This window comes from Micropterus dolomieu, linkage group LG07 (assembly GCF_021292245.1).
Source record: "Micropterus dolomieu isolate WLL.071019.BEF.003 ecotype Adirondacks linkage group LG07, ASM2129224v1, whole genome shotgun sequence".
In the NCBI taxonomy this organism is placed as follows: Eukaryota; Metazoa; Chordata; class Actinopteri; order Centrarchiformes; family Centrarchidae; genus Micropterus; species Micropterus dolomieu.
The window spans coordinates 25451201-25474940 of NC_060156.1; the positions used below are offsets into that span (position 1 = coordinate 25451201).

A 23740-nucleotide genomic window follows, 5' to 3' on the forward strand; every position below is an offset into this window, starting at 1 on the left:
ACACACACACACATACAGACATACATACATACATACATATTTCATTGTATCACTGGTGCCTTAAACAACACATCCCCACCAACAGAGCCCCCTGCACTGTTTAAATGCAGAGCTATTTTTCGGTCTGTAGGTTGCACTTCTCATAATTCTAAGGCAGTCACAAATGGACAGTGCTTCAGGATAACATGCTAAAAAGGTTTGGAAACAAAGAGAATTAGAGCTATATAGCTCTAATTAGAGCAGGGTTTTATTTGTTTTATTCAATAAAAGCCTATTATTTTGTTATCATTATTTATGACCTTAGAAGAGACAACCACTAATTCAGCGGGATGTTTTTTCTTTTACATGAAACTCTTCTTGTAAACAGGTAACACGTAGTTGAATTTGTTTTTTTTTTTTACACTTTCCTGGGAAGGTGCTTTCTCATTCATATCCTTGGACTCACCTTGCACGCAAAATTTGAGCTCTTTAGCATCTGTGACAGTGCTGGCTGGCATCCTGTCAGGAACCTTCTTGCTCATGCGGTTGTAGTTCCTCCTTTTCTTCGACTCGCCCCACAGGTTGGAGCCACCATGCATGCTGGGAATGTTGAGCACAGCGATGCCCTCTAAGGAGGTGTTGCTGAGATCCAAGATGATCCCATCACACTGAGGGGAAATTAAGAGAGGAGAAAAGAAGAGAAAGAATGGGTTTAAAGAAACATTTAACAACTCTAAGAGAAATCTCTAACTGCTGCAGGATGACAGACACTATGGTAATATTGTATTACATTACATTCATTTAGCAGATGCTTTTGTCCAAAGCAAATTGCAATGAGTGTGTTGAAACCATGTAGAAGCAAGAGCTAGATATATAAGTAAGTCTTAGTAAGGGTTTTTGAGTTGTAGTCTGAAACGGTGAGTTTTTAGCCAGTTGAGGAAGATGGGTAGTGACTCTGCTGTTCTGATTTCAGTAGGGAGCTCATTCCACAACAGTGGAGCCAGAAGAGAGAAAAGCCTTGCCAAAGATGAATAACCACAGGGGGCAAAGCCTCATGCTGTTGTAAAGGAGAACCTGACAGGAATGGGGTACTTCTGAGATGTTTTTCGAGAATGATTGTTCAGGGTCAACTCCAGGTTCCTTGCACCACCACATTGTCAAAGGTGATGGACAGGTCTTGTGAGGAACCCTTTCCAGTGGAGGAACATATTTTTTTCCAGGTTTACCTTTAGGTGGTGTCTTGTCATCTACTCTATGTCAGCCAGGCAAGCAGCAATGTGAGTCTCCACCTAAGTATCAGATGGGTGAAATTACAAGAATAGTTGGGTGTCATCAGCATAGTAGAGGTTCGAGAAGTCAAGCAAGTGTATGACCAAGCCATCCTTGTGTAGAGGGAGGAGAGGAGTGGGCCCAGCATCCCGTCAGGAAGGATGCAATAAGAGAGAGTGCAGACTGTGATGGAAATCCTTTAAGGGTGGAGAGAGGGATCTGGTGGTTCACTGTTTAAAATGCCGTGAACATAGGGTGGGTGGCAGGTGAGGGTGATCAAAGCATGAAGCACCACTCAGATATTGCTAACTTTCTTTTAAAAAAAGCAGCAAAATCCTCCAAGAGGGGAGATGAGGGACAAAGAGGAGGATGTGGTGGTGAAGAAGAGGGAGAAGAAGATCTTGAATAGTTTTCTGGGATTTGAAAGAGCTCTGAAACTAATATATATTTATATGTAATGCAATTCTATGCTAACAGCCAGTTTCATATTATACACCATGTTCCATCCATGCAGACACATACCACTGGCAAATGTATTCTGGTAGAATCATACCTGGAAAACTGTGTTGTGTGATGTTTTCAGTGTATTTCAATGTCAAATGCCATAAGCTCATCTGTAGGCAGACATTTCTCTAGAACTTGGCAAATCCCACAAACAGGATGAATACATAGAACTCGGGAGTAGTTTCCTTTTACTTGTGGTAAACCACCTTAATAAGTTGCTCTTTTGGGTTGAACTGATACCACTTTTAGGGCAATTAATGCAGGATTTACATGTTCTGTTGATATAAGATAACACAGCAGGACTGAAAAACTCACAGTTGCTTGAGACCTGACAGTACGTGTGGTCACATGCACTTACAGTAAGTAACTGGAAACATCATTTAAATGAGACATCATTTATCTTTTCATGCATGTTTGCGCATGTGTATAACTAAGCCTTTGGCAGGCAAAGTATCTCTACGACAGCAGGCCTCTTTAAGATGCAACAATGCTTTCTTGTATTCTATATAATTCAACCCAAAATGTGACAAAAACTGAAATTACAACAGATAGTAGCCTGTGGAAGTCAAGTCGGTTTTCACTGCTGAACATTATTTGTAATAATTGAAACACGTTCTCGCTGCACCGTTGGCCACTAAGAAAATGAATAAAAAATCAGAAAGCATTATAACTAATGATGACGCTTTCAGCATCAGCTATACCGGTGCTATTTCATCATTGCTCTGGGGATTTTGGTCTTAGATATGGTTTCAGGGAGATTTGTTTAAGCGTTTTCCTAGAATCCAATAATTATCTTAGTTGAAATGTATGTATTCACCTTACCTGTTTCATCACGCTGTCACTGAAATATATGGGGCTTTACAGCTGCCCCTTCTCTGCCCCACCGCCACTAGTGTCAGGTCATTATACTGTATATAGCTCTCCGGGTGTTGTCCAGTTGGCTGTCTTTTTTAAAACTCGTCCTTAGATCGTTAAAAAACAATCTAATTGACAGGGTCAGTGCCAAAGTATTTAATCCAACACAGCTTCTTCTCATTCATATGTGTTGTCCTTCCTAATAGAACCACAGTTAAAATAACTAACTAACTAACTTCCAAAATAGTGTCTGTGATCTGATAACTGATGTTCTGCATGTATGCTGATTCACATTAACCAGGTTACTACAATGTATATAAAGGATTTCTGGAGCAACATGATTTCTAACATAGCCAAGATAACATAATAACATAGACTCTTGTGTGCATTTATATGTGCTAAGTGAGAGGAAGCTTATGCTAGCATCTAAGCTAACAGATACCACAGACGTTACAACTGCAGTGTATGAGTAGCTGTATCATAGAGTAAGATAGCTGTCCATGCTTGTAACCTCTTTGCGCACCAGTGATTTGTCTAAGACTGCAAAATTTATTACGGTCTGATGCATTACCTGGACAGACGCCAAGTGTGCAGTTGTGTGAAACAGCAAAACAGACAGCAATAAAATAAGTTGGCCAAGTGTCAATACAAACTGTCTGATATTAACAGAAATAAAGTAACCCCATTGGCACTCTTGGCCTAACACTGAATTATATTATGTTACTTGTTAGACATAATCACATTACGTGCAAATCACACTTCTCTGCGTAGTAGCCTTAACACATCAGCAACTTCTATTGTGCATTTATGCAAGAGTTGTTGCGCAATCACCTGTGCAGACAAACTGAGAAAGAATTCAGGTCAAAGCTTTTATGTACAGACTACTTAAGAGAAGAAACTTATTGTGATTCTTTCTAATAGGGTGTATTACAAACATAATAAAAGGGTTTCTAAGTCAAATGTAATAAAATCCTAATATCACTGTCTATATTAGTGTCTAGCTTCATCTGGATTTATCAGATAATTTAAAAGCACCAGGGAAAGTCAACAACACATTGCTGTTTGTATTGAGTCAAAGCAACAACAAAAATGCTGGACTTTACCGCACGTCGACGACATGCAGGCAAACTACAGAGGAACCTTCACATAATGTGTGACTGGAAACAACTCTTCTTTCAAACACACTTTGGTTTTAAAACAACGTTTCTTTTGTGCAGTTTCCAGAAAAAAACATTGGCATTACTTACATTAGGATTAAATATAAAACTGTTGTTCCACTCTTACATTGGTTTTAGATAGTAGCTTCACGGTAAAACCTGCATTTTTCTGCATTTCTGCGTCTGACTCTCCACTCCCTGGTCTGTGTGTGTATATACCATTAATTTTCTACACCCTGTGGTACTGCACCTCTCACTAGGTGCCATCCAAAGGTTTCTTGCCTGTGCACGTCACCTCACCACCCTTATGATTTGCTTATCTGTCTTCACGATTGTTCCCCAGTTACTTGTTAGACATAAGGTCACATTATGTGGAAATCACACCCCTCTGAATGGTAAACACATCTGCATCTTCTGTTGTGCATACATGAAAGAGCTGTTGCGCAATGAGCTGTGCATTCAAATTGAGAAATAATTCAGGCCAAAGCTTTTACGTACAGACTGCTTAAGAGAGGATATCTACCGTGATTCTTTCTAAGAGGTTGTATTACAAACAAAATACAAGGTTTTCTGAGTAAAAGGAATTAAATTCCTAACATTACTATAAAAACTGCCCACACACAAGAAGATTATGCTTTGAATTTAATTTGCATTCTCCTTCATAACTGGAGCAGGGGTCTATATGCATACAAAAGTCATACTGTATATATCAGTATGTATCTGCACATGACCTATCCAAGGTGAACCCCCCCTCCCGCCCAATGCCAGCTGGTATTGGTTCAAGCCCCCCGCAACCATGTACGGAGGATATGCACGATGAGTGAGTGAGTGAGTGAGTGAGTGAGTGAGTACCTTGCATGAAAACATCACTGAAATATAGATTGTAGTTCAGGTTAGTAGAATTTGTGATTTGCTCAGTCTAAGCGTTTCATAAATCTCAAGGTAACCATTAATGCATGTTACTAACTCGACTTCTCCCCTTTCTGGTAGTCTTGTGCTTTCTCGTCCCTCTCCTCTCTCCTCCTATCACTTTCTGCAGGTGTTTCTGGCTCTGGAGCTGTGGAGTCTGGATCTGTGGCTGCGGGTCACCTGCTGCCCCCGTGTTCCTGCTCGACACCCTCTGCTACAATCATTGTTACTAGTCCTATTGTTATTATTATTGTTATCTTTAACATTATGATTATTATCATTAACACTACTATAAATATCTGTACCATTATTCATTCAGTCTATAGCAACACTATCTTTACTGTCTGTACCTCTGTGTGTATATTGTGTAGGCTGCCTCCCTCCCCTCTCTCTCTCTGTTCCTCTCTTGCCCTCTCTCTCTCTCTCTCTCTCTCTCTCACCCCCAACCGGTCGAGGCAGATGGCCGCCCACCCTGAGACATGGTTCTGCTCGAGGTTTCTGCCTCTTAAAAGGAAGTTTTTCCTTGCCTCTGTCGCCTAGTGCTGCTCTTGGTAGGAATTGTTGGGCTTCTGTAAATAATATCACAGAGTCTAGACCAAATGAAACAAAATATTTGTAAGTGGCTGATTGCAAAAAACAGGGTATGTAGAGACAGAATATCATATTGTTGGTGTTTTTATTGGATTTGTTGACTATAAGAAATAAATAGAGTTATGTCAGCCTTAACGTTTTAAGAAAGTAGTAGAGCTATATGTTGGCAAATGTCAAAAAGATCAGTAAATACAAGAATATGTAATCACATAAATAATTAAATGTATGAAGGGTGTTGAGCATGAACCCTTTGAAATGAAATGTGGCTTGTTTGCATTTGGCCCCAATGGATTCTGAAAAATTCTGTTTCTTGTGTGTGTGTTCTTGGAGTCTTGCTGTGCTTTAAGCACCCAGGTGACAGATTGTGCAGCGCTGTATGACAGAATGAGGCAATCAATGACTTTATGGAGCATTAATCTGATGATGTGCTATGAATAGCCCACCTCATTAACATGAGAAAACTACTTTGTTGTACATTTTTAGAAACACATGAAAGAATAACAGCACTTAAAAGTCTGTCAGCAAAAAAAGACAGAAAAGCAAATATGTTGACATGTAGTGTACACAAGATGTTTCATATTTTACTCTTTTTTTGCATCAAATTCGGTATATACTTGGGTATTTAAAGATATTTTTTCTCATTCAGTTCAGTTACACCACCAATTACTTTTTGTCACCGCTCATCCATCATCTTTGATAAGACAGTGACTCACCTCGACTTCTATGCATTCATTAAGTTTCTTGCAGGTGGCAGATATGGTCTCAGTGGTGCCAAACTCAAAGTACCAGAGCTTGTTCTTCATTCTGAGGAGAGAGAGGGGAAACAGAGGACAGATATGTTTTTAACTAACACATTAGAAAACATTCCCAGTCCTCACTTAGCTTGCACATGAGCACAGTGTTGTGAGCCTGCAGCGTGATTTGTTCAGGGTGCACTGGACACATATTGAAGCTGTCCGGTGCCTTGAGTCATCTCACATTTTGAAACTGACAGCTCAGGACAGCTAGCGGCCACGTGACCACAGAGGTCAAAGCTCCATCGATGGAGGCAATGGCACCACAGCATTGATTGCTAGATACTGAACCACAGAAGGTTAACTCCACCGTCTGTACTCACAGTCGCCTGAGTGCCCTTATTCCAAGAGTTAAAACATCAACATTGCCTCTGAAAGGGACACGGGGTGAAACATTGCTGGTGGAGACTATAAGATCAGGGTAAATATTATTGTGATTCACAACAGTCAAAGCACGCCACAGGACTGACTGAGCAATGGTTCATTTCTGCCCTGCAGACGATTTGTCAGAGGTGACCTGATGAATGCAGTTGATATCCTGATGTCGTTTGCCGAGTTTTAGGGCTAAACAGTGGCTGAATAACACTGTTTGCAGTCAAGGTGAAATCTTGACCAATTTGTAAATATCAACTCTGATGAAACACCGATGGTGTTTGAATTCAGAGTTTTCAACAGTTAGGAATCGGGCAAAAAACAACTGATTCACTACCTGAAGAGAATTGGAGCTAATTGTAGAAATTCCATCACAAAACGCCATAATGCAAGTCAGCAATCCTTCTCTGTTGTTTTGTCTCTGTAAGTTGTTATCTAAAGTTTCTGATAATAACAAAAGAACACCCTGTCAAAAGCAATCATGTGGATTCATAGTTCTTTAAAGACAGCACTCCCACCATCTTCCCACTACATGTCACACTGACTGACAGTAAGGCTACAACACTACTATATGTTTCGGTTTAAAAATGGAGTTTTAAAACAAAAATGATCTTAGTCCACCACCAGCGTTTTAGCTGCATATCTCCGCACATCAAGCGGCCTTTCACGTACACTGGGCATGCGCGTGCCGAAGAAAATATGAAGAATATTGTCGCCTCCGACGTTGCAGAAGATTTGGCGAAAGAAGAAAGTACTACTACAGACAAAAAGCCACACCAGAGATTGTTATCCCATTTACCCTGGGAGTTGTGCAAGTGTTATTTGCACAGTACAAAATGTTTAAATAAAATACCGAAACAAATAATCTGTCAGTAGATTAATGTGTTTGCTTTGCCTGACTTATGAGGACCAATCAGAAAGCCAATTGTGTCTGCTTCATCATTTTTAGAGTCCTACATTTTCACCTGTCCGCACATTTTAAAACAAAAATGGGGTCAGCATACTTTTCAAACTTCTTCGCTTTAGGTCTTTGGATTCGCTGTTTTAGTCTGGATGGGAGGTGCAAACGTAGAATAATGTCTGCGTTTTTAAACTGGTGGTATTACGCTCATTTTCAGGTTCAAAATCCTATTTAGGGGTTGTACCAGAACAGGTTTTACATGGTTTCATTTTTAAAAAATGATCTTTGTTGGGAGTTGCACATGCGCAGTTCCTAGTTATGGACTACTAGACAATCAGAAGCAGAGAAAGGCGGGTCAGCCAAAAGACGGTAAACAGCTTCGATTCAGCGGTAGGTAGGTACATGTTGCCGACTAGCTTGGCAATATGGACTGGCGCAAGAGTTTCAGAGTGGTGAGTTATTAATCTGTAACAAATATATCTTTCATCCATAAAGTTTTAACTGAGCTCTGTCTCTACATCACAGTAACAACTTTATGTTCATTGACTGCCTGGAGGGTGGCTAATGTTTGGAAGGGAGAGGAGAGGTGTGTGCTGGAGCTCACTGTTTTTCCACCGGTGTTTTTGAGGGCGTGTCAGACTAGTTGCTCCGCGAGCATTATGACACGTATTTACTCGTGACATCACAAGAAAGTGGAAGTAAAGGCTGGACTACAAACAAGCTGTTTTGAGGCAGTTCAGAGCAGAGCTTTCTGTGGGAGATGGGAACTCCCTTTGGGGTGGACTTTTGGGCTTTTTCACTTTGCAAACCTATAACATGCACAAAAAAGGTATATAACTCAGTAAAGGAGAGGGAAAAAGCCAAAAAGCTTAATACCACCTCTTTAAATGAAAATGTAATAGTGCAGACGCAGCCTAAGACTCAAAGAACTTTGAGTTCTTTGAGTCGTAGGCGAGCCCTAACCTGACCACAAAATGTCTGAGAGTGAGAGTCTATATAGTGATGCTCGCAGCTCTGTGAGGCTGTATTTAGGCACAGTAGAAATCATAACCCTTGTCTTTGTTCAAAGATGGTCCTCGCCGTCGGATGTCAGGGGTCTCCTTGGTTTTTCTCCGGTTGTCAAGTGACTAACTGATAGTGATAACTTTGACTTCGACCATCCACCGCAGCTGTTGCAAGTGACGTCAATACTGCAATCTTTGAACAGAGACAGGGTTATGGTCTCAACGTCCTGAGCATGAATCCATGAAGTAAGTGAACCTTGAGTTTAGAATTTTTTTCACAGACATGTGTTGGCATGATCAAGTCTACAAAATGATTTCCTTCACCTCATCAAAAGCATGAAAAAAAAAATGACAACCAGCATAACTGATGCCTCACCCTGTATTATTCTAGAAATGACACATATGTCATGATATGACAGCACATTGGAATGTGGACATGCTGCTGATACTGACAACACAGCTATTGACACAACAGCTCATTGTCATGTGGGCATACCAGTGTCAAGGTTATGTACCACCTTAAGAATAGGACAGAACATTGAAACAGAACACAGCCTAAGGAAACCGTCACACTGATTGAAATGTTTTTTCTCTTATTCTTTTCACTCATGCACCTTAAAATAATTCAGGGGACAGAACTCAACATAAAGTTAAACTGCGCAACAGACTTCAAACAAAGCTTTAAAACCATTCACTGCTGTTTATTTTACTTGTAGCTGAAACGTCTTAAGCCGCTGTACTTGTTCGCATGTTTTTCTCCTTGCTAATTGTCTTTCTGTCCCTTGTTCTCTCTCTTTCACCTTAATACCTCCCCAGAAACCTCTGCCGCTGTCAAATCAGGGGATTATGAACAGATTTGAGATCACAATTAGGAACAGTTGCAATTCTCAATGAGGCGAGCTGCCTAACCTCATTAAGCTGCTTCCACTTGAGACGGTCTGTAAAAAATGCAATTAACTCGTGTTTTTCCCCCTCTCTTATGGACAGAGAATGCAATAGGGAGACTACTTCCATAAGCCTTTCCTCCATTATTCCCATGCTTCTTTAACAAAACTGGTAAAATGCTGGAACAAAAAGGATCTTAAATAATCTTTAAAAAGGTGGTGTTTTTTCCAATTATGATGAGGAAGACATTTTTTTCTCTCCCATTTTTAGCCTCCGGTTCAGTTTTTAAGGCTGTGTGTGCTGAGCCCTGGGGCTTGGACTGATAAAGAAAAGGGTTTAGTGTTTGACAGTGTGCTTGCAAGAGCGACTGATTCCCTAACAAAGCAAAGTACTTATTAATTCTATTCAACTTTAATGAATGCAGTTGGTTTGTAAGATAACTTGTCTCAAATACCTGGCAGGATCACATTTCGTCTGAAAGAGAATGCAGATTGGCTATAGTAAGGTGGAAGGTGGAAGCGTGTTGTTATGAAAATATTGTTCAGGTGCTTCAGCAAAGCTCAGGGGCTCCAAAACTCTCTGGCTGCATCTAGCTATTGTGCCCCTCCTACTTTGCTACCCCTCCCTACAGATAAGCATCTCCTTTAATCCCCAATATGAGCAGTGACCTTACGACCCCAACACCTCTTTTCTGCCCCTCCACCTCTCATACATCTTGTGAAATCAAGAGGACACAACGTGACCAGTCAGTAGCTTTGAGTTACATGGGGTGAGTTTTGACCTTGTGTGATACAACCAGCACCCTCACCACCGTCAACTGGCAAAACAAACCCTCTATGGATGTTTTGATTGTGAAGCTGCAGTACCAGGAGGAAAACAAACAAAAGCAAAGGCCGTAAACGACAATGATCCGTACAACAAACTGTGGTCACTGGTCTGTGGAAATGAAGTTTCTGTTTTTCTGTGTGAGTTTTCTGTGGACAGGTTTGTGGAAGTAATTCAATTCCATCATGTGTGTTTCAAAAATCTGTGCTTGGTTGTTTTTGTTTTAATTACAACCTAAATTCTTTGTCAATCTTTGCAGCACTATGAAGCACTATGCAACCATTTTAGTTGTGTTTTTCATGTTCTTTTTCTCATTAGCAGATGCTGACTGCTGTGTGTTGACTGAACACATACAGAGTTATGAAGTGGGAGCATTTATTTGAAGTAAAAGTCACATTCACTTTTTGCATAGTAAATGTCATATGACTGACAGTTAGAGCACTTCCAAGGATTGGATTGAAGTGAAACCCTCCCTGTTCTGATCGTTGGTACAAAAACATTAGCAATTGTGTTAGGAAGTATGTATTTCTCTGATAAAAAGTCAGATGTGAGGAGAGAAGCCAGCTACAACAAGGCACATTTCGCTGGCCTTGTCTTCATGGGAAGTTATTTGATTCAGTGTTAACTATAGATTTATAGAACTTCAGCAGCTCCATCTATGCATTTACTGTACACAGTGTGTAATCAATTTCCACCACCATCACCACCACCACTAGCAACGATTTTCTAGGAGTAACAGCAGCATGTAAACAAAAGAACTGAGTAGTAAACATAGCGGTCTTTGTGGCTGGACAGACAGAAAGCACCACTTGCAAAGAAATCCTCAAACTGGATCAACAGAATAGCCAAAGGGAAACACAACACTGGCTGTTCCAATCCAATCAGGTGATAAGTGTCAGTGACCTGTTCTTTAGGCTTGACAAAGCAGCTTGTGAAGAGACCTAATGTTGACTAAATTTAGAAACACAGAGCAAAATGTTCAGTGTACTCTAGCATGTATTATTCATTATTCTTTTTCTTCTTGCTATTTCTACCAACACCATTACTGTTATTGTAATCACTACTATTACTTTCGTTTCACTTAGTAACAGATTTCTGCAAATGGATATGGTCAGAGGTGGTGATTCAGTGTACAAAAAAGAAATACATTTCTGAATCTCATTAGTGGAAAGATGTTTATGTTGATATGTTTGCAGCACGGCAGTTGTATGTGTGTATGCACGCAGGTTTTTATGACGTGCTCGCATGTCTTTGTCTAACAAGAAGCACAGCGAGTGTGGAGTGTTTCCCCTTGGACACCAAGCAGCAGAGCAGAGTTTAACAATGTCATCTCTGCCTCACTCTAATTTCAATATTCATGAGTCAAACATAAAAGCTTTTTGTTTACCCAATGAATATTGCATATGACTGATATCTGTTTGAATTAAGAAGGATAAATCAATGTGGTGCTAAAGTTACGCCTGGATTCCACCGGTCACGGCTCTCCAGCGTTGCACCTGCGATATGGTTTTGTTCCATCCTTTAAACGGATTCATACAACACAGTGAGTGTTTCAGAGCATTTTGCCTGCCTGATTTCGTAATTTTTCCTTAACTTTTGTGCTTCTACCATGGCTACATAGTTAAATGGTTTCTTTTTTTGTCCTTTTTTAAATTGTGTTAATTGTTGATATACAACCGGGAGTCTGCAGGGTGTAGAAAATTGAATGGATTTCTGTTTCTGTGTCTGACTTCCTCCCTGGTCCGAGCTGCTCTGTGCAGCTTGACACAGCTTCCGTCAAAAATACTAGCTGCGTAATCTCCACAGAGCAGAGCGGAGAGCCACTTCTGGGGCGCTTATGAAACCCGCCCGGTGGAATCCAGCCTTAAACGCCTAGAGGAGGACACCTTCACCTTTCAAAAGCAGTAAGATGAACACAAGCAGTTCATCAGACCCAAATTCCAGTTCAAAGTAACTTAGGAAATACAAAAAAATTTAACGAAGTATGGCAAACATGATGTTCCCAGAGGGACATTTTAGAGTGACAAAATAAACTTGTCAGTGCTCTTAGGTGAACAAACTATGTACTGGTGAGATTGTTTGTAAAATACCTCAAACCTATTTTACTGCAGTTTCTTGTAGCTTGTCGGCCGACATTTATGCCAGCACAGATGTTTACTTGCAATACGCTTAGGCTGTCAAAATCAAACTTTGTGCTAACACTGAATCCATATCAACTTCATCATAAATCAAAGACTTCCTTGTCCTAGCAAAAATCGCCATTATTTTTCAAATCAGCCAAAATGTAATCAGCAGCTCTTTAGGCTTAGGAGTGTGGTGGTTCATTGTTGACCTTGGGAAAACACATCTGTGATTAAAAAGTATCTAAACTTAAGTTTTAATTACTTAGCTGACCTACTTTTTTCGCACAGAGAATACAAGGACAGCTGTCAGGATAGCTAATACCAAAATATGCTTGTTAGTGAAGGATGATTCGTACCATTCCCTGCCATCTCCTGTCCGGACCTGACTCAGCCAGAGGACTCGTTGGCGGGGGGGAGAAGACTCATATCATCCCTGAAAGTCTGCGTTATCCATGCTAGCTAAAAGTGGCTGATGCGATAGTGATGGTCATGTGTTAATCTGTCTCTGCCCGCAGCCCCTCATCTCGGTCATATACTACATTTCCAAGCCTCCGCACAACTATTCGCCTCCATCTAGCCCCCACTCATCTCATCCCATTTTCAAAATATTCTGGAGGGGTGGAGCCAGTTTAATTTCTTCTGATCACAGGAACTAAATCTTGTATGTATTGCTATATTAAGGAAATTAGTTAAAGTGTCTACTAGTCTGCCGGAGTAGATCTGAGGCCAAAACCAGGGGACCTTCTCCCTCAACAATTCTAACTTTTCTTCTCTGAAACTCCACCGCTTGGGAGCACACATAGAAAGACAGCATTGTCCCCATTGTGAGAAGTCATTAGCACCTGGGCTTTGGGCTCCAGGAGGACTGGCTACTGTGACCATTATCTGCTGGTGGGTTGAGGTGTCAGGAGTCACACATCCCCTCTGTCCCAACAGGCCTGGGATGAGAGGGTGACACTGGGGGGTGAGGGTTGAATGTGCTAGTAGACAAGTGGGGGATGGTGAGCGGTGCGAGTGTGTGAAAGAGACACACACATGCAGATAATGTGGGGTTGTGAGTGGCAGGGAGGACAATAAGGCACTGAGCTAAGTGCTACATGTGGCTGTGGGCTTTTCTCACCAGGTCAAAGGTGATTTATCATCTGCTCACCCGTAGAGAAAAAACTGCTTGTTCTCCACACTGACTTCTTTCAATTCAAATAGCTCTAAAAAGGACGGATATTTACCCTGCCAAAACATCAGTCAGACAACAACAGAACAGTTGTAGTTGTCCATCAATTGTCTGTTACTCTGTGAAAGTACTAGAACACTCACAGAAGAACAATAACCTCCAGTGCTGGCTAACTGTAAATAGCGTGCATTATTTTGTGTAGGGGTGAGTACAGTTCATGTTCGTGAACACTCTTGCTTGGAGCTACAGTTGGATCGGAGCCATGAGTGGCTCACACAGCGATCAGTCAGTAGAATAGAAATAGTTTGAACCATCAAAGAGCGACAGTGGAGCACATTTTATAGAAAAGGAAGAGCTTTATAGGTCGCTGTGCTTAACCGCTGAGTTTATGTGTGCTGAATGTCTCCTCCACATAAATGCATTACATCTTTTAACTCTGGCGGTTGTTTAATGGATCAAAGACAGGGGCCCCAGAGAACAGAGGTATCTTTCTTTTATCTTTTATCACCCTCTCCCTTCCTTCTGACTGTGATGCTGGAAACAGATTTGTGATGGAAAGTTAAGCATTAATTATTGAATTTCAAAGAGTAAACAACACATCTCCCGTTTTCTCTCTCTTAGGGTGTACTCACACTAGACCCGGTTGCCTTTTACCATGCCCGAGCACGACTGTCCCCCCTCCCCACTCCCCCGCTGGCCTGCGCTCACAGTGCCTCTAACGATCCGAGCTGGAGCACATTTACGTCATCACTCCAGTGTTTCCCATACATTGATTTATTTGTGGCAGCCCGCCACAGTACCAACGCCGTCCGCCACATATTGATTTTTTTATTTTATTTTTTTTTTACTAGGCCTGTTTAAAATCGTATTTGATTGCAGAGCACATATTCGCTCAACTCCTCGTCTCACTCGCTCTCTCTCATGAACACCGCTGCACACAACATAAAGCTGTCAGTGTGGAGATCCACCTTAAAAAAGTTATTAGCAAGCCTGTAAAGAGCTTAGCTAATAAGGATAACAATGTAAGCTCAACGTTAGATCACAGCTGGGTTGTCGAAGTTAGCAAGCCCCCCCACCTGGCGCCACAGGCTGTCATTCTGTGGGAAACACTGCACTTTTTTTGAAAAAAAGCACGCTCTCTCGCATGGCACAGTGTCATTTATGTCCGAGTTCTGTGCTCGGGCAGGGTTAGCGATCACACTTCTAAGCGCACCGTGCTGGAGTCCAGCTTGGCCCGGAGTGATCACACTGGTCAAACGAACCCGACTTTGGGGGTTAAATGTGCTTGGGCACGGTACGGATCGCCTAGTGTGAGTACGCCCTTATTCTCCCTGCTCTTCTTTTTCTTATTTTCTACAGTATGTAGACTAATTAACTGTGGAGGGAAGCAGCAACACACATGTTCTTGTCATCATACAAACAACATGAAACACCAGCAAAACCTATAGAGCGGCACAGAGACTCAGTTCCCAAGTGATTGCATTCAAAACAAGCTTTTATATTTACTGAGTAGTCTAACAAAGTAAAAGTACACAATGTGACCAAGGTGAGGGGGTTTTTGGCCACTTTTTCTGTTTAGTCACACCCTCGCTGATTTGTGGTCATGTGTATACATAAGCACAAACACGCATAATAATGTTTACACAGTATGGCTTTTAAGCAAATGATTGGAGTAGGTTTGATTGCAGCCGCATCGCTTGGACAACGCTTTGCATAGATGTTTGCTTTGAGACACTTGAGAACTCATCACCACATTCACAAACACACCAACTGTTTGGTAACACACACACACCTCAGCCTTTGGCTACAGCAAAGACAACAGGCTGGCCCCAGAACTGAGCCAATGAGCAGCACCATATACTCATCAACAGTGATTCACCTCAGGGCCACAGTATTTGTCTACAGAGCCTACTGCTGCTCTTTGTTCTCTACTGTGCATCTTAATGAGTCGTCAGAGAGGAGTGTGGCCACAGCAAAGGCTGCTGGAAATGAAAGCAGGGAAACATCAAAAGCTGCGTTTTCCCCACACTATCTGTTTTTTGTGGATGGCATTTGGTTTTGAGGCTGAAGGTGATTAATGTTTATACTCTATGGACAAGTCCGGCGATATTCTTTATTTTTCCTGTTGTCAACAAATCTCATGAAAATACTAAACCTAACAATTGTTAGCCTGTCTCTCAGTTGTTCTGCCCTAAAGAAAACATTTTAAAACAGGTCCGAAAGGATTGAGTACAGTGCCCATGTTGATCATTCACATTTTTATTTATTTAGCTGACACTTTTATCCAAATCAACTTACAATTACAATATATGTCAAGAGGTCTCACATCCGGACTAACTAGGGGTTAAGTGTCTTGCTCAGGGACACATTGGTGGATGTGTCACAGTGGGGATTTGAACCTGGGTCTCTCACGCCAAAGGTATGTGTCATATCTACTGTGCCATCACCATCCCATAATGAAAGAAAATGTCTTTGCTATTCAACTGATTTCTAGCACGACCAGCTGGTTGATATTTGTGGTTTAAAGCGAAATGTCTCAACAACTGTTGGATAGATTGCTGTGAAATCTGGTTCAGACACTCATGTCCAAGAATTTATTTGAACAACTTTTGTGATCCCCTTACTTTTGATCTAGCGCCATCATCAGGTCAAAATATAAATTTGTCCAACACTTTGATTAGTGTCCTAAGAAACTAACGACATTTCCACCAGCCTCAGCTGTACTTTGTGTTTAGTGCTAATTGGCAAATGTTGGCAAGCTAACATCTGGGCAAATCGGTCTAAAAAACGTGTAGTGTGAACTAGGCTTAAGGCTACATCTACACTACTACTTTTTCGTTTTGAAACTGAGACCTTTTGCCACATTTGCATCTTCCATCCGACCTAAAAAGGAGTCAGTGTGAAAATGCTGTTGACCCTGTTTTCATATAAAGCTCTGTTTTTAAACAAAACGTAGTAGTGTGGGGGCGTGCTAACCTCAAAAATCCAGCTGTGATCTAATGTTAACATAGGTATCCTTATTAGCTAAGCTCTTTACATGTTTGCTAATAACTTTTTTTAAGATGGGTCTCTGACATTGACAGCTTTATGTTGTGTGCAGCGGCGTTCGTGAGACAGAGAGGGAGCAGTCGAGAGAGACGAGTTGCTCAGTGAATATGTGCTCCGGCTCAGATAGTTAAACGTAGTTCACACTACACGATTTTTAGCCCGATTTGCCGGTCGGAGAGCTTGACTGACGTTATGAGTTGTTATGTGTGAACTACTCAACGACGCGTCAAAACGGCTACTTTTTCACCGCAAAACACTTTTTACTCCCCTCCAGCTCTCTCTGTAGCTCAGAAACAACAGCTATTTCATGTGTAGGTTCGTGTCTTTTCCCGATTCACATTTCACGTGTATTTTCTTGACAAAACGTGGTTTGGAGACCAGCCGTCTCGGTGACAGCCACAGTCAGCTCGTGCAATGTGTGACCCCCTGTCACCAATCAGTCTCGTAGTGTGAACGCCCCAACGACTTCAGACTCCCGTCACGAGACGGCAAGTTGTGTAGTGTGAACGGCATGGCCCTCGGACGCTGAAAGTTATGTAGTCCGCATGAGGCATTAGTCACAACTGTGATTTGAGCTACATGCTAATGTCAGTATGCTAATATGAGAAACAATGACAAAACTAACATGGCTGATGTTTAGTGGTTTTTAGGCGCAATGTGAGTGCAGGCCAGTGGGAGAGTGGGGAGGGGGGACAATAGTGCTTGGGCATGGTACAAGGCAACCTGGCCTAGTGTGAGTATTCCCTAAGTGCAGCATTTGCTCTACTAACTCATGTTGGCAGTTCATGGCCAACACAAAATTTGTATAGGACTACCAACACCCACTGGGTAGGAGTATGCACAGATCTTGTGACCGACCTCCCCACGACATAACTTAAACTTTAAGTGTGCATACAGAAGGGGTGTTAAGAGGGCAATTTCATTTGCAAGGTGTACAATAATGTCTGTGGAGTTGTACTCAAATGAGATGTCAGCTTTACAGAGCCGTTAGCTTGGCTGTAGACTCAACAATAAAAGTCTATAGCACAAAGACTAAGCAATACCAGGCTTTCATACACAGACGATACAATTCATTGTTGGTTTTGGTCTTTTCCTGGGATTTGCTGACTATAAGAATAATGTAGCATATAACCTGTGTTATATTCGTGAATTTTCATATGTTTGGAATATCTGCAGTGAGCGTACAGTATATGGTGTGGATACAGCACATGACAGGAGCAGCACAGTTAAAGTGGCACTTCACTTTAAGATTCACATTAAGGTAAGATTTAAGAATCACTTTAAGATCAGTTTACTATATCACGAGGAGTAAAACTCAGCTAATGAAAACATCTGTATAATGTATTCTGTGGTTCTGGAGGAGATGCAACTTGTGCTGCTAAGGGCAGTGCTTCATCGCCAAGATAATTCTCTGGCTCACTGTTTCTCTCTCTGCCGACTTCTCTCCCTCTCTAGTCAGACTGTTATATAACAATTAATTAGACGGCTATACACTGGTCTGAATGATTTGAAGATACCTTCTCTACTATTAGAATGAATCGTACCTCCATTAACGTCATAACTGTTTTCATTCAGTGCCCCTGCAATATAACAACATTGTTTCCAGACAATAAACTCCCCATTTGACTTTTTATAATTAGTCGAGAACTTTACTGGAACCACCAAACGAGAAAATATGTAACAGACAACTAATAGCATTCCAAACATTTTTGCCTCCAGCCTAGTTTTGACTTTGGACTTTGGCTTCACATTCATGTCACAGCTCAGTTCAGTTTTACCTCAAACAAGGAACTGCCAATATATTGATTCCACAATGCAGGCAGGTTTTGTCCTGTTATTGATTGTTGATGATTGCGGCTCAGTGTGGTATTGGGTTTCCAGATTGAAGTGCGAGGTCACTAGTTGGTTAGGAGGTTGCTAGTTAGCTAATGGAGACAGTCTTTTTGAATGGTAAAACATAATCTTTTCTCACTATACGCCTCACTGCCTGCTCAGTGCCAGTGTGTTTGCAGATATTTTCAAAATATCCGATCTTCTAACCTGCTGTTGAACTTCTCAGGGTGCTTTTCCCGCATCAGATGAAAGCGATGGGCAATGGAGGCATCCTGTAGGAGAGAACAGAAGAGACTACATTACCTGCAGGGCATCAGTAAAACCTACACATCATCACAAGTTGCTATAGGTGACATCAGCGCTGTATTGGACACACAACTTTACAACAAAGCCCAATGAAGCAAAGGAATGAAATGCAGATGTTTGGAGGTGTAATAAAGGGAAATATTAATTGTTAGTATCCTAATTTTCCATTATGTCTTTTGCATTGAAGAGTTTCTTCTCTGTTCAATCTGCAGGTTGATGTCCCTACCTCCTAGAGCTGAAATGATTAGATGATCAACTGATTAGATGACTCACAGAAAATTTAATCAGCACCTGTGTTCATAATCTTTTCAAGACAAAAATGCCAAACATTCCAGGTTCCAGCTTGTCCAGTGTGATTTGTTGCTTGTATTTGTCGTATATGACAGTAAACTTTGTAAAATTGTTTGAAAAATAATTGGCAGATTAATCAGTAATCAAAATAATCGTTATTTGACACCTTACTACTTACCATATTCGTGTGTCGCATTTCCACCCAAGCACACATGTCCACATTCTCACTGACAGTGATGTACAAGTACACAATTTTAAGCAATCCAAATGGTATTTTAGCCAAAACTAAGAACCAAAAAGTGAATTTTCCTTGTAATGTCATTGTCATGTGACAATTGTGTTGCTCTGTATAGAGATTTGGTCTCAGCAACATTCCCACTAAAACAAACCCCTCATCATGTGCATAAGTAAAATAAGTAGAATAGAGCTCTAATACGACACAATGCAGTACTGAACAAAAGGTCACAAGTTGATCAGAGCAGGGCTCAGGCTGGACCCTGCCCTCCTCTCCCCATGTGTTTAACCCCTGACCTCTGGGGCAAAGGTGAACGTAACCCTGATCTGTCACAAGAGCAGCCTCGGTACGACCTCACCCCCAAGGGATCACGCTGTCACAACAGCATTTCCGATGTTCTACATTTTAAACCATGCAGGTATTTTATTATTATTACGATCACTTTTCAGTCACAGTCATCACCGAAATGTGTGACAGTCACAGACAAACAGTGCTTTATGTTAAATTACAGAGGTTTCACCCGTCATAGAACTGCATGAGTCAAATCAATGGCAAGAATGTAGATTTAAAGCTTCTATCAGACTTTGCACCTTGTTACATAAATCTGTTGAAATGTTACATGTCTGCAACACCTCCAATATGACACAACAAAATTAACATCAAGGCTAGAGCACACACAATTACAAAAAAATTACAAAAACAACAATCCGCAAAAAGCTTCAGAAAGTGTACAGCATTTTGGCATTCAGCATACAGCAGTGTTCTGGACACTTGAGCTTTGAGTTGATGTGATCAATGAAAGCCTTAATATTACTGCAGGTTGAGCTTGACCAGGGCTGCTTCTTCTCCACTCAGGTCTGAGGATGTGATCTGTCTTTCACAGATAAACAGCCAGTGTACATATAAAATGAGTTCAAGACGCAGACGGCTTGGAGATAATATTGACTATATGTCAGAGGAAATTATATAGCTAACGTAGATGTTATTCTTACATGTGGTTCATGTGATGGACATGGTACACAGCACCAGAGCATGGTGGATGGAAAGTGTCACTCTGATGGTGGAGTCAGTATAATGATGTTAACGTATGAAGGCACAGTTAAGGACTCATCCTTTTATTCTGTCATTGTATAATAACATCATCTGGTTCTGCTTAAAGTGCTTAGCAGAGACAAGACATATGACACAACCAGATTTACTTTACTGCGTAAACACAATAAAGACATGAAGACACTGTCAAGTCAGTAAGACATGATTATGAAATGAAAACACAGAAAACTAACTTACCAATATAACAGATTTTTAAAAAATAACTGGTATGTGCAGTTACAACTAGGGTTGGACGATATGGCCTAAAATGTTATCATGATAAATAGAGATGGGGATCATTAATTGATACTGATACCATTATTGAGACTGCTTAACAATCCAAGTCTTTATAGATACGTAAGACGACACCTAACAGGCATGAGGTAGGCCTGCACAGTATGAGGAAAATATTCAATGTGCGATAACATTGTTATATCTTGAGATGACATGACTCGCGATAAATAAACTAATTTTGAAGTGTGCATATTAGCTGCCTGATTGTTTTTAAATTAAATTAATTAAAAATAGGATTAGAAATTAATATTTTAAATACAAGTAAATGTTGTTTCTAGAGCAGCAACATTAATTTTTACTACAGCAACGTCACTATATAAAGTCAATATCTGACATCACAATACTGAGTGATGTTCAGAACAAGACATCAGTCAGCATCTTTTCACTGCCTGCAGGTAATGTTACCTGGTAGAATGAGGAGCGGCCGGTTTGTCTCAGCCAGCAGCTGAGTTTACAACAATGACTACAGGCCAGGTTATGCTACAGACAGACAGCTTTCAATTGAGCTTGTTTGTAACATTTGGCTAATGCCGAGAAGCGGAAACATTAGCTTGTATAAAACATACAGGAAGACAGACTGAGGACAGAGCAGTTTAAATTAACCCTTTCTACATGTTTACTCTCCACACAGGTTTATTAAGTATTGTCTTTTTACTCGCGAAGGTTTTATTGCATGAGGTGGTACATTCAAAATAATTATGAAAAAATGCTTGTCAACAAATATGCATGAGTAAAATTAAGTAAAAGCTTTTTTCAGTCCTTTTTCCTCAACAAAATAAACATCTTAATAAAAAAATTAAGTCCTAATTCGTTTATGATTCAAGTGAATACAATCAAATATTTATTGAATATTTATTGAACATTTGTTATATTGTTATTGAAAATAATTATATCGCGATAATTATTGTTATTGTTTTATTGTCCAGCCCTAGTTACAGCTAACTTACAAGTGGAGAAACTTGTCTTGTTATAGAAATACCTTATTCTCATACAGCATTCGCATATGCAGTACTCATGTGTTTCAATAAAAAAAATTAATGAGGGGATGAATTAGCCTTCAAATTGAAACAATAGTAATATTAATATAATATGCAAAAGTAATTGGGCCTCTATAGAATAACATCATTTGATAGGTATTTGTCTTTCATTTTTTATGCATCTTTTGGAGATGTGTTGTGTTCATTCGTCCTTTTTTTCTCCACACCCCACAGAATATCAGCGGCTCATCCACTAAGGGTATACTTTTATAATTTCCTTCCTTTTCAGCAACAGCACTTTATATAAGCAGAGAGAGAAATGAGACTTTAGAAGCTTTGTAATTTCATGATATGAATAAGTCAGCGGCTCAGGTTCAAACTGTCCTTTTCACAGTCATGGCGTCACTTAAGACAGTGGATTTAGGTTCACAAATCAGTAAAAGTGCTTCATTTTCTGAGGTCTCGCTCACCTGAACTGGGAATTTAGGTGTTCACTAATCCTCTCCTGATAAATTTAATGCTACTTTTAGGTAAAGCTATACCCATACAGGGAACTTTCATACATAATTATCCTCATTAGCTATGAAGCTGGAGATCCAAGTACTCTGCTGATGCTTAAACTAATATAAACATCTAACAGCTCTGTACATTTTATAATGAAGGAAAGAAAAATGTGGAAGGTAAAAGTGATACAAAGCCTATATACAAATATAAATTACACAATCTTTAAACTTGACACAATATTCTAATAATACCAACCTGGCTTGTCATTAGGTGTTAAGCTGCCAACAGGATAGAACATGCAAATGAGCAAGCTGCAAGTGTTTTGTTCCTACGTTTCCACTTCCTGGAAGTGTGTGTAACGCATGTGTTATTTCATTTCATGGCAAAACTAGAGCATCTTAGTCACATGATCGACCTTCTTTTTGTGATTAGGGCTAGAACATGAGGTGTATATTTACACCAAAGTCTTGCATCGTGCAACTTTGACAGGCAAATGCATACGTGAAGACAGCCTGGCACCCTGCCTGCCTGTGCAGGTGTTTCAACGCTCTGCGGAGCGGAGGGGAACGGAAGGTTGTGACAAGACAGGTGGACAGGTTATATAATTATACGCGTCCTCACTCGTCACCCTGAAAACCATCCACTTGTGTAAATGGCCTGCTGCAACGCACCTCCTCACCCAGACACTAGGGCAATGTGCTGAGATCTCACAGCATCAGCAAATATCAGATCTTAAAATAGAGTTGCATGCGCTGCTTTAACTGGCTGAGAATTTGATACTGGATTCAGGGCAGTGAGGAGACATCATAGGTGAACTGTTTTTCTACAGTGATCCCAAGACACATGAGGATAACTTTGCCCACAGAGCTCAAGCTAAAAAGCAGATTCGAATGGCAAGGTCACAACAACAAGCATGCATAAAAGAAGAAAACATGGGATAATTTAGTAATGGAACGTTGTTTACAATTTGCCTGAGGAGCCTCTGTCACATGTGAGCAAAACGGGGAGTTATGTTTTTTGCTGGTGATTTACTGGTGGAGCAGGGCCAGGCAATGACACACAGTGGCTGCAAAGCTTTCCAAAACATGACAGGCTGTTTCATGTCACTAAATCTGCTCTCAGTCCCCTGCTGCAGGCAATCACTGACCAGCCCCACTTTTATGCATTCTGTCCCCCTGAAAAAGTCTGGCTATAACAATATGTGACATTTGCCGTCGCCTATAGTTGCCTGTGTGATGAAGGTTGTTTTGATCTTGCCGTTTGAAGTTTTGCACATGGTGTGTGGGGCAAGACGAGGTGCTATTGGATGGATGATGTGAAAAGTAGGAAGAGAAAAGAAAGAGAAACAACAAAAAACAACAACAAAAACACTGGCTGGGAAATGTCACCTCAGTGGGACCCACAGCACCCAGCGGAGAAATACGTTGTCAGTTCACCCCTATTGTGTTTCACTGGCCTCTGGTGAGGGGCTTGGTTAGTTTAATGTCAAAGAGAAATGTCATAGTCAGCCTCAAATCTCTCATATTCTATGAGTCTATTATACTGGGAAGCTCAGGTTAGCATGAAGGATACAGAGCAAGATAACCAAACTTACTTATTTAGCAGACTGAGGGCTTTCCTGTATATATATATATATATATATACACACACATTTCTGCATGTAAAATAAAAATGCTGATAAGGTAAGTCAAAATTATAACATACTAAATCAAACCTTTGTCTATTATCCTTTTGTCTGTAGAATAAAAGTAAAGTTATGAAATGCCTGAACAGATGAAGGATTCTAGAGTATCTTGAAATGGTTTTAAGAGTGGGTCCCTGTTT

General features: G+C 40.7%; 1 protein-coding gene across 1 annotated transcript in view; it reads right to left on the reverse strand.

Annotated features, from left to right (window-relative positions):
• The window catches only part of LOC123973380 (diacylglycerol kinase beta), a 119937-nt gene that overhangs the window by 27588 nt on the left and 68609 nt on the right, over window positions 1–23740 (reverse strand). The window contains exons 21-23 of the mRNA XM_046053345.1: window positions 18428–18492; window positions 5978–6068; window positions 446–647 (exon numbers count right to left, since the gene is read on the reverse strand). Coding sequence (XP_045909301.1) covers window positions 446–647; window positions 5978–6068; window positions 18428–18492 — 358 coding nt within the window. The remainder of the gene's footprint in view (window positions 1–445; window positions 648–5977; window positions 6069–18427; window positions 18493–23740) is intronic.